This window comes from Odontesthes bonariensis, chromosome 16, assembly GCF_027942865.1.
Source record: "Odontesthes bonariensis isolate fOdoBon6 chromosome 16, fOdoBon6.hap1, whole genome shotgun sequence".
Taxonomy (NCBI): Eukaryota; Metazoa; Chordata; class Actinopteri; order Atheriniformes; family Atherinopsidae; genus Odontesthes; species Odontesthes bonariensis.
In genome coordinates, this window is record NC_134521.1 from 28,251,236 (window position 1) to 28,263,400 (window position 12,165).

Consider the following 12,165-nt stretch of genomic DNA (forward strand, 5'->3'; position numbering starts at 1 on the left):
TTTCTTCATTTTTCTGCACTCATTGGCATGTTATGCAAAACACTTGAAATGTCTTTCAACTGTTATTCACTGTCAGGAAATCTTGACAGCTTAAAAAGATGACAGCATTTAGGCGACTCATTTTAAATGGCACGAAAGAGCAATGAACAATGGAGACAGGTTAGGTACAAAAAAAGTTTTATTGTCATATTTACAGCCAGGATGTCAGGGGAGTGATGTGGAAACCCAAAAAGGCAGATCAAGAGTTTGTCTCAAGAAGTGAAAAGAAGCCCGAAAACTTGTTCCCCCTTCTTCATCCATAACTTAAGATCAATGTTAACATTTAGTTCAGACAGACAGCAAGAGCTACAATTAGAAAAAAACAAAAACATACTATCTGCTTTGTTCTATTTCTGGGAATCCCCATCATTCCTCATTCAGAGAAAACTGGATTTACCCACAGTTCATTAAAAGCTCCGGAGAAAACACAGAATTTACTCAGTTGTGTATAAAACAGGAAAATAAAGGACCATGGTCTGAGTGCGTTTGTCCAGAGATGCAGCATGTAAAGAAATAAAAGAAATTTCTAGGCAAATATACACAAACACCCATCCAGTCATGGAAACCTGACCATCTCTCCACCCCACAGGCCTGTGTGCAATGAGCCCTGCACACCAGTAGGAAAACATGCCCTGCAGTTAGCTGTTTGGGGGAAGTGTTTGAGCTGTAAACCAGTGTCAGATGTAATCCCACAGGAGTTTTAAAGATTATTGCATATTGTCGCATGTAAAACGGTGATTGTTTCAGAAGTCTGTTCAACGCTCACGGGGCGTGGATCCAAGTTACTCTGACGCTCTCAAACACTTTGATACCTGCTACAGAACATTCTCCTTTCAGCTTGGACTGTCCTAACTGGGACAGAAGCTGGTTAGTCCCACCAGATTGTGTTTAGCTTTCAGAGGGCAGTAATCAGCTTCACTGTCCTGTTAGGAGACAAAGTCGTCACCAGTCGGGAAGACCAAGCAGATGGAAATGATCACATCTGCTTTGAGCGACTCTGGACTTCAACATGTGTGTGACAGGTGATCACCGTAAGCTGATGTCCTCACACTGGGGGCTTTCTGCCTACCTTGCACACTTGTACTGAGGACCACCGTCGTTGTAGCAGTTGCAAAGAATATTTGGGAAGATTTTCAAGATGAGGGAGAGAACATGCAAATATGTCAATCCTGAGCTCTGGAGTGGTTTTTTCCAACTGCAGGATTAATAAAGACTGGACAGTCAGGTGTGGAAAGACGGACTTGTAAAAGACAGGCGTGTGTGTGTGTGTGTGTGCATCCTGTGTGTGAGAACCGGAGGATGGGAAGGTTGTGCCCAGCTCAAGTCTTGGTGGAGAATGTAGTTCCTCCTCAGTGGTGCTGCCTCTTAGAAAGGTACCTATGCAAACACACACACATGCACACATTCAGTGCATACTTCCAACATGTTCCAGAGAATTTACACAGATGCGGGACATTGTGTCTGTACTTATAAGTACAATAAGAACTTTTAGGTGCTGTACTGCAAGATTGTTTAAGACAGTTATGACGGGTGCAACCAGCATAAATTCAGCATAGGCGTGCCTACCTCTCCCAATGTTTGTGGTTGAGTCCACCGAAGTCATCAAGCTTGGCGATTTCTCTGAGGTATTGGGCAAGTTTATAGAGCTCCCTGTCCTTCTCCCTGTTGAGATGGGCCTTCATGAAGGGCCGGATCTAACATGTCCACACAAAGCAAGTTTCAACTAAATGTGTGGACAGCAGTGATGATGAGGGCGAGAGGAAGGGCCGCCTACCTTTAGTCCATTCTGAGGGTTCATTAGGAAGTTTCGCCCAATATCGTCAAACATGATGGTGTTCTTCCTGTTGTAAAATTCTCCGTACTTCCCCCATATCACACCTAAAGGCTTCACCTGGAGATGTGGATGCCATCAAACACAGTAAAACCAGTGCCATCGCCTGCTCATAAATAAGCAAAAAACACCAAGGAGGCACATGTTTGAGGCCGTTTCTCAGACCGAGCCACCACATCTAACATGCGTGACGCACACCCACCCCTGCACCGCATGCAGAAAACAGCCATGAGCATTCAAAGGGTCCATTTACATGCACAAATAACTTTATTCTTGTTACAAGTCAACACATCAAGGTATCCCTCACACAAGACGATGCTCTCCAATTTCTCAGGTATCCAAAGCAATGCATCATCATTTAAAAAAACAACATCTAAATGGAAGTGTTTTCCGTGAGTAAGATGTTTAAAGCAGTAAAATGTGTAACCACAGCAACGAAAGAGATGAGCGTGTACCGACCTCTACTACCCCTCTTTTAGGGGTGTGGACCGTGATCATGGCTGCACTGTCCAACATGAACGTGATCTTGTAGTTAGGATTATCTGTCACTCCCAGCTCCTACACACACACACACAGCAAATTTACATTCTAAACCATTGAAGACTAAACACAGCAGGTTAAATTGATCAACACTGCCACCTTTTGATGAAAATATGGTACAGCACTAAAGAGAAAAAGTCCAGTCCTTCAAACTGAAATGCAGTTTGGGTTCCAAACAGGGTAAAAAGCACACTTTTGAAGATGAAAAAAACATAAGCTTTAGTAGAATACTTGCTTTCATTTTGGCATCAATCCACTTCATACTTGTAGCAGCTAAAGAGAGAAAATATTTGCACACATTGATAAATCATAGCATAAAGGAAATAAAGGAATAAACACAGTCTGTGTCCAGCTCCAGATCTATCTCTCTATAAATTCAACAAACCACAGAGAACAGACTTATTAACACCAATGAGTGCAGCATCTGACCCCTTTCCCTTTGGTTTTTCTTTCTCCAAGTGAACCAGGCAGCCATCAGATAATAAAATAGAAACATAGAAAGCAAATACAAAGCCCCTGTCTGTGTCCTTAAACGACGGAAAAGAAGAGTGGGTACGTACACCAAATGACAATATCATAGTCCTCATAGGCTGAGGTCAGAAACTCGTGAAGGTATGGTCTCATCAGCTCCTGGCCTGTTTCTGCACATGACTTGTGATCTAAAACACACACAGCACCAGTTCAGTGTTCAACATCAGAGCGGCAGCTGATGAGCGGACATGCTAACGTTTACAGACAGAGCACAGCGCTGAAGCTATAGGTGAAAGTAAAACCACAGCAAGAACGATAATGAGCTCATAGTGTCTGACAGCTCACCAAACAGTGTGTAGTCCACATCTAGCACCAGGAGCCTCTTGCCTTCTCTTGGAGGGTTCAGTTCCTCCACCTTGTAGTCTTTCACTCTGCGAGCTATTTTAGCTAGGTTCTCTTCTCTGAAGACACAGAGCAACATTTGTTTCTCAAACACACACACAAACAAAGACGTATATTTTCGGGCATCCCTTCTTAAATTCTATCAATCCTCTAAGGCCAAAGACATGAAATATCTTACCTGTTCTCCACTTCAATGACCTCCTCCTCAATGTCAAAATCGTTGACAACGTCATCATTCTCTGGAGGAGGGGCTAAAACCTCTTCCTTCACAAAACAAAATACATGCACAGATCAAGCTTGTTTGAGTCAAGCGAGTCCCCAGCTAGGAGGAGGAGGCTCACCGTACAGACAAACTGAGCAGCTGGTACAAACAGGTGACCAAAAGTCTAAAATAACAAGAAAACAGGTTTCTATTTGATAAACAATCTAAATCAAGTTTGATAAAGCTGAGATAACCAGCCACTCACAATCAGTAAAGCCAGTTAACAGAGCAATTATTGTAATCCCTCAGTCATATCATCCGGCCACCTACCAGGCTCTCCTCTCTGGTGCCCATCATCATGATTTTGGTGTTCGGCTTCAGTTTCAGGGAGCCCAGCTTCACCTCATCCTCTGCAGGTTTACCTGGAGGAGGGAACCAAACAGACAAGGAACAGGAGGGAAGCTAAAACACCCCGCATATCCTTTCAAGTAAAACAAAGCGACATGTTCATTTTCTGACTGTATAGCCTACAGACAGGTGGTATGAAATGACACCAAGCACATCACAGGCTGGGAAATGGAGATGTTTTTATTTTTTAGTACAAAACATCTGCTGATCATGAGTGTAGATTAGCACAGGCAAAGCCTGGGGGAGTAGGAGTGAATTTAACAGAACATACACTTCAAATGGGATGGATTTCTTACACACAGGGAACAGGAATGCAAAGGAAGGCCTGGTGTCTTGTATATGTATGTCTCATCGAACTGTTTACAGACTTGGTCAGGAAATGAGCTCGTGTGTGGCACCTGCTCACCTTTGACCTTAAGTCCCAGTAGTTTCTGTCTCTCTGGCAGCACCCCAGTCAAGGTCTTAATGGACTGTTTCAGGTCCATCACAGTGTCCTCCTCAGACAGAGAGCTGATGGAGTACTCCTGTCCTCCCCACTTTATGATCACTGATACCGACATGGCTCACGCAGGTTCAGCCGAAGTTGGGTGTGCACGCGCACAGACCTTTGTGCACAACACCGTCACGCCAATATTTCCAGCCAACGGCGACAACCATGCACACGCGCAACTTGCAAGGAGAGGAGAAGAGGCAAAGTCAGAGGAGAGGTGTCAGGATGCCACACTGGAACTGGGCGCAGTTTTAAGGCACAAGAGCAGCACACGCGCAGCAAAACACAACGTCACTATTGTTAAGTGTGTATAGTCTCAGCTGAGTCATTTAAGACACGATGGGCAAATACCACCCCACCTGAGAAGACAGTTTGGTTGTCCTTGACTATTTTTAGCATGTGATGGCTAACACGGATTAGCCACAATGTAAACACGCCGGGCACCTAGCTAACTAGCAAACATCAGCTGACCAAACTCAACAGTTTGGGTACTCTTACCAGTCAGAGTAAGCTCACGTGCAATGCCGGACAAAAACTGTCAATTTTAGTGGAAACAGTGAATGAATGAATGAGGTTTGCGGTTGAGCTTCATTCATCGAGGGGCGCACACTATTGTGTGCTCTTCCTGGCGTCCAGAAGCTTTCCGGTAATGACGTAAAAAAGCTTCGTTGCCATAGTGACAGTAATTATCATTATATTGTTTTTATATCATTACATTATTCACCATTATAATTAATATAACGGTAACAAGTGTTCATGTACAGTGTCCCTCTTTATTGGACTGCACTGGTACAGTTTATAAACAGTTCTAATATATCAAAGATCAATTCTCTGAGCATGCGTAGTTACAGTTCGTTGACTCCACCTTAAACAGCCTTGTCTCGTTTTTATCTCACTTCACAAAAGTGAAGACTAAACAGCTTATTTTGGGAACACTTTTCGGACTTTTGGTTTTCGAGTCACTGGATCCAGGAGTTTATTGGGAGAGACTATATTGCGCATGCCCAGCACATCCTCTGGTTGTCCGGTTAATGGCTGCCAGGAAAGATGAACGGATGGGCCCTGTCTTTTCACTGTGAAGCTCATCCAACGAGAGGACCGTTATTTCGGGCGGTTCCTAGTTAAAATGGTCGACAAACGACTCAAAAGGCACACTGAAACCGTTTTTCATAGCGTGAACACCTTAAAACGTAAGTTCTCTCGTTTTTCCCTTAAAGTCTTGGTCCGTTGCTGCAGCTACTAGCTCCGGATATCTACCAGTCTGTTGCTTGTTAGCTACGCTTAAGTAGGATTCGGGCTACGACAGTTGGCAGTCATCAAATGGTTTAAGTGAAATGCTTTTGTGGAGGCGGAGTGCAACACAAGAACCAGTGTATTCTTCCCGAAACATTTTCATTTTCCATCGTTTTGACGCCTGTTTGTTTGATTTTCGTAATTAGTTGGCTAACTAACAGCAATGCTAGCTAACAATGTTAGCTTTATTTTGTTGGCACTGCGCCTGCTGTCTGCTCGATGCAGCTCATCACCTCCATACTGCACGTACACTGTCATTGCTAGCTAGTAGAATCCCTTTTATATTTCCAACGTGACTGTCACACCTGGGATTGTTCCTAGCCGAACCAAAGGTATTGGCGTTTGTGCCACCCCACCCCCCGTCTGTAACACTACAACAGGCGGAGTATTGTAGTTAACAAGGTGTTGCAGTCTCTTTTTGCGGCGCAGCTTAGAGATTTTTTTCTCTCCCGTCAAGATAGAGGGGTTACTAGAGTTCATACCACGTACAACAGTCGATGTAGCCTCACTTATCCATAACGTTTGCAGAGCAGGTGCAATACCAGATTTAGTTTTTGTGAGGCGACCAAAATGTTTAGCCACTGCAGTTGTTTTTGGGCTCGTTTGTTTTGTGGCACTTGCCGTGACAAACGTTGATATTTGTGGCATTTGTGACCAGTCACATTTTGCCATCAAGAAGTAGCGAAAACTTGATGATTGTCTGGTGAGTTGTTAGGGCTTTGCGTATAGATGTGTGCACTAAAGTTTATTTTCTTTTCAATATCTATGACAATGTGTTACCCACACTTTTCTATCTAAAAAGAGTACATGGTCAAATTATTTATTCAGTTTTCTTTTCAAACCTCTATCAATAACCGTACTGTCACACCATTCCCTGTAAGCATGAATGGATTAGGGCAGATAAAAATACAGTGTTTGATGTGTCTGTTATATAAGGTGGGATTCTGTAAAGTGATCTCTGTCCAGCGAATACACAGTTACATAAGTAATCGGGATCCTCTCCCAAAGCTGCAGGGACAATAACAGATGGAAACTCTTGGAGACACTGAGGATTTTGAGCAAATTTGGAGCTTTGCATGAATTTAAAGAGGATGGAAACTTGTCTTTGAAGTGGTACAGTGGCACAGCTTGAGATGGCACAACAATATTTAAATCGGGTGTATATTAATAATTTTTGCGCCTGTTAGGACAGTTTCGAGTCAGCTGTGTGGAAAATGACATCCTCGTTTCCTCGACTCGGCTTCAGAGACTACATCTGACGATCTTCTTTGCAGCAATTAGATTGTAGCGTTGTAAACAAAGGATTTCAGAAAATACTGCCAGGGCTTTCTTTTGTGGAATCAAAGTTTGAGTACTGCTAGCTAGTGCTGGGCGGTATGGCCAAAAATACATATCACGGTATTTTTTCACAGTATCACGGTTTCACGGTATATCACGGTATTTTTTTTTTCATGCATAATTAGGTGTTCACAGCATTTTCTACAGATTGAGAACAGAATTAAAAATAAAAATTCTTCAAAATAATTTGTTCGTTAATAATTGGTCACACAGAACTTTATTGTATTAATATTCACATCTTCATTGTAAACAAATTAATACAGGGTAGCCGCGGGGTCTTAAAAGTCTTAAAAAAGTCTTAAAAAAAAATCCCCCGATTTTAGGCCTTAAAAAGGTCTTAAATGTGTGTCACGGGTCTAAAATGTCATACATAGGTCTTAAATTTCTCTGGTCTATTTTTCCCCCTCAACCGATCTGTAGCGAATTACGAGCAACGCAGAAAACGTGAACGAACCACAGCCCCTATGAACGTCAAACATGAATAACAGAGCGCGCAAACGTGTATATGGAGCATGAGCACACAGGTCTCGGCTAGCCTGACAGTTCGTGAGTACAGTGACAGTGACAGCGCGCGTGAGCCAACCCGCCCGGCAGTTGGTGGTCAGTTGTTTCGAAGATGGGAAAGTGCAAATTCAACCCGCAATGGCTAAGTGATCCAAAATACAGCAGCTGGTTGCTCGCGGCCCCGGAGACTGACGTGGAGGCGAGATGTAAGTGCTGTCGTAAACAATTCAAACTTACAACATTAGGTCACCTTGCCCTGGACATGAGGAGCGCAAAACATGCTAAGCTAGCTCAAGAACGTCAACCCTTCTTTGCTGAGCTTGGCCATAGCAGATATATTTGCGAGCAGTAGCAATGAACATGGAATGCCATTTTGTTATCGATTACAACAGTAGCTTTAACATAGCTGTTCTGAAGCAGTTCCGACTATGGCTAAGATGACAACAGTGCTTTATGTTACAAAGAAAATGGCGATGTATTTTGGTATGCTACAGCGTGCTTAGCGTGGCTTATTTCTGTGACATGAGAGGTCAGTGGTGAATGTTGACGGCAGCTTTGTAAAACTCGTATGAATCGGTGAATCACAGGAGGACAACTTCTCTCGTTAGCGGTATTTATTCGGGACAAAACGCATGACACTGCAATGAAGCGCATTTTAAATCGCCGAAAATATTGTACTTTGTACTAAGTACAGTTGTCAAAAGTACACTTTAAGCATATGTGTTTTTTTACCTGTGTTTTCAATTACTTGACCTATCCACAATATGTACAGTGACTGCTCTGCATGACCTGTGAAATAACATATTTTAAACTGATTTGTGTACGTGGTGTTTTGTGTCCTAGAGGGGATCGAACCCCCCAGGGTCGCGACCCCAGTCTTAATTTTCATTTTTTGTGGTCTTAAAAAGGTCTTAAAAAGGTCTTAAATTTCATGTGGTCAAACCTGGGGATACCCTGTAATAACATAGCTAATTACACTGGTCGGACTGTTCAGCTCTGTTTCAGACTGATACCTCCGGTTCAGGCTGGTCCTCATCCTCAACACGCACGTCTCTTTTTCAATCGCGGAAAATATTTTTCAATACTCATCTGGATTGAAGCAGCAAACATTTAGTGTAAGAGTTTAAAAAAACTACTTTGATTCACAGCTGCTAGTGTTTTGACCTCGACAACCCAACTACATTTTTATTTTTTATTTTTTTACGGCAAACTTGCGACTAGTTAACTTTATAAAGAAGGCATAATCGCTTGTTTGCTATGGGTCGGGATGGGACAACATTGTATTCAAACTATAAAATATTTTTATAGGACTTTTTAATGGGAGCTAATCTAACGCGACGCTGAAGCAAGCAAGCTTCCAGGGATGATCTCGCTGATGGAGACACACGCGGTGTGCACGGAGGGGAGGGGCTGTGTGTGTGAGTAGGCTATGCGAGAGAGACGGAGGGAGAGCAGGGAAAGGAAATGCAGCTTAACGAATACGAGTATTTTTTTAAATAGCGTTAAAAATAATAATAATAACGAAACGCAATATGTGGCGGCCGGTGTTTAATCTGTGGTGCACCGCCACGAATTATGTGTGGGAAACACTGCTATCCACCTTCACCTTCGCGTAACGCAAGTGCTTATTACCACCTCGCACCCATAGACAGTAAACATGCGTGTTTAGAAGCGCAACACTGAAAAGGGTCCCATTTCAAACAATGTCGCGCGACGCAGCGTTCCCCCCGTTGTGTAATCAAATACACCGGTATGGCGGTATATTAAAAATTCATATCATAACGAAATTATAAACCAGTATTCGGTGTGAACCGGTATACCGCCCAGCACTACTGCTAGCAATAGAACCGAGCAACATGCACCCTGGAATTGCCCTTTGTCATACTTTAAGCAAGTTACTGGTTAAAAGTGGCTCTTTAGTTTGATGTAACTGCTAAAACGAGTGAATAGCGCTTTTTTTGTGGTGATTTTGTCACGTAAGCAACAGCAGAATCGCTTAACGGTACTAAAACAATATCATCACAATATCATTTAAAATGAAAACCATCAATTAAAAAAAATGTTGAGCTAGTTGACGAATTTGAATTTTCCCCCATTGGGGGATAAATGAGTATTTTTCTATTCTATATCATCACAATTTCCTGGAGAAAATGAGAAAACCATTAGATTAGATTTGGAACTTGGTGATTACATTAGCTGTTTTTTGCTTCATGTAAAGATAGAAATCAGTTTTATTTACGAGCTACATGAGTGATGACACACTCGATTTGATTAGTTGCAACTGTAATAGTATTTTCCAAAGTGCCTTCTTTAGTAATGGAATAAGGAACTGTTGTGTAGTTATGTCCATAATACTATCAACAATGAAAAATCTTGATGTGTTTTTAAAAACAGGGAGTATCCAACTTTCCTTTCTGAAAAGTGCTGAAAGAATATGCTACATATTGCTTTTTGTATGTTAACATCACAGAAGTAAGTCAAAATAAAGACCTGCCCTTAAAGAGCTGGTATTTTGAGAAGCAAAATGTGTCTGACATATGTTTAATGTTCTGTATGGGTCAGCTGCAGGGTCATCAGCCAGAAACCACCATTCATAAACGTTTCGCTCCTTTAATTCTGGTACGTCTCCTGGTGGTGGAGCAGTGACAGGGACGTCTCCCTTAGGGATGTCGAAATTTAAAAAAAGTCTTGACCGACCACTGAGCCTCATTAGTCGATTAAAGTCGGTCACCGAAAATTCTATAAGTGCCATTTATGATATCTGTGTCCTGTCGCGCGTCTTTCTCTGCCGACTGGTTAGGCTCCCACCACACAATGTTGGTTCGTGCCCTTGGTATTATACATTTTCCCCAATCATTGACCACTAGTTCTAGGCGTACTTGTGGAGGAATAAGGGTTTTGGGTAGAAAAATAATTGCTGTGCCTGCGCAGACACGCACAGCCACACATTACGCGCAACGGCGCCCTTCCAGTCACTGTACTTTTTAAACACGAATCAAACGCGGCACCGAACTCGGGCTGTTAAAAGCCCCCGTTACAAAGTCACAAACAGAGAACGGTGCATTTGGCGGTGTTACAGGAAAGTAGGTTAACCAATGACTTCGTTAAAAAAAAAACTTACCGAATGCCAACAGCCTCTGTGGCGTAGCTAGATGCTGCACAAAATCCTTTGCAATAAGTTCCTGTCGTCTTGCTATTTAAGTACAGATGAATATATCACAACAAGTAGGCTAAGTTAGTCTTGTGTCTTTTGCCATTACAGTGTTACAATTATTATTATGTTGTAGTCCACACGCAGCCACATTGGCTTTATTTAGGTTAATAGTGGCGATTTCTTTTTTTTTTTTTTTTTTTTTTTTTAAACTGCGCAGACAGGACCCGTCATGTACGACGTACAAGTTGCAACCGGTGAGGACCTCTGAGGAGGGCTCTACGTGAGCTCTGCTGCGGTTGTTCTTCCATCGTGGGATGGCTCATGCTCACATAACATTTGTAAAGATATAGTGAGTTTTTTTTTTTTTTTTTTTTTTAAACTGCGCAGACAGGACCCGTCATGTACGGCGTACAAGTTGCAACCGGTGAGGACCTCTGAGGAGGGCTCTACGTGAGCTCTGCTGCGGTTGTTCTTCCATCGTGGGATGGCTCATGCTCACATAACATTTGTAAAGATATAGTGAGTTTTTTTTTTTTTAAACTGCGCAGACAGGACCCGTCATGTACGGCGTACAAGTTGCAACCGGTGAGGACCTCTGAGGAGGGCTCTACGTGAGCTCTGCTGCGGTTGTTCTTCCATCGTGGGATGGCTCATGCTCACATAACATTTGTAAAGATATAGTGAGTTTTTTTTTTTTTTTTTTTTTTTTTTTTTTTTAAATCGACGGCAGAAAAAATCTAACCGGACGACGTTGATTCTGTCAACCATCGGTCATACGGTCATCGGTTAACATCCCTAGTCTCCCTGTCAACCCCTGCAGCTGATGGGTGTTTTCCCCTACGGCTGTTGTCTGGGGTTAGGTGTTCTTCCCCCAAGCTTTGTCCTTCCTCCTGAGCCAGAGCCAAAAGCTCCCCTTTTTTGCCTCCTCTGCCAGGGCCTTTATTACCTTCCTGAGCCTTCCTCCGGTGAGCCCCACTTCCCTCAGGAGGCGTGTGGTTGACAAACCCATGAAGCCTCGGCTTCCAACCTCCACTGGGTAGATGGTGGTCTTCCAGCCAGCCTCCCGGCACTCAGCAGCCAGCTCCGAGTACTTGGCCCTCTTGCGTTCAAAGGCGGCCTCGATCCCCTCCTCCATGGGCACTGTGAGCTCAATGAGGATCGCCGCTCTTGCTTTGGTCGACCAAGGGGAACTGAAGCTTCCTGTCAAGGTCAACCCTCATGCTCCATTCCTGGTCAGGGGAGAAGGGCCTTGGTGTTTCTCTAGGCCTGATGCTTCTCCTGACTCCTCCTTCCGCAACAAAGGTGATGAGGTCCTCTGCAGTTGGTGGTGCTTTACTTCCCTGTCGACACTCCTTCAGCACTTCGGCTAACTTCCTCAGGACTTGGTCATGGCGCCATATATAGCGGCCCTGTGAGAGCGCGATCTTGCTGCCTGACAGGATGTGCTGGAGGCTTATGTTGGGAGCACTAACAGAGCGCACAACATTCCTCAC

General features: G+C 43.4%; 2 protein-coding genes across 2 annotated transcripts in view; one reads left to right on the plus strand and one right to left on the minus strand.

The window, feature by feature from the left end:
* Window positions 1-160: 160 nt before the first annotated feature.
* Window positions 161-5,011, minus strand: ublcp1 (ubiquitin-like domain containing CTD phosphatase 1). The gene is made up of 11 exons (XM_075487339.1): window positions 4,882-5,011; window positions 4,300-4,562; window positions 3,816-3,907; window positions 3,462-3,547; window positions 3,227-3,342; window positions 2,971-3,069; window positions 2,646-2,683; window positions 2,330-2,428; window positions 1,814-1,930; window positions 1,606-1,733; window positions 161-1,416 (listed from the first exon to the last, which is right to left on the minus strand). Exons 2-11 carry the CDS (start codon window positions 4,451-4,453, stop codon window positions 1,389-1,391), a joined length of 957 nt encoding a protein of 318 aa, XP_075343454.1. The 5' UTR covers window positions 4,454-4,562; window positions 4,882-5,011; the 3' UTR covers window positions 161-1,388.
* Window positions 5,012-5,236: 225 nt separating this feature from the next.
* Window positions 5,237-12,165, plus strand: part of LOC142401425 (RING finger protein 145-like) — a 28,639-nt gene continuing 21,710 nt past the window's right edge. The window contains exon 1 of the mRNA XM_075486837.1: window positions 5,237-5,573. The gene's annotated coding sequence lies outside the window, so the exon portion shown is untranslated. The remainder of the gene's footprint in view (window positions 5,574-12,165) is intronic.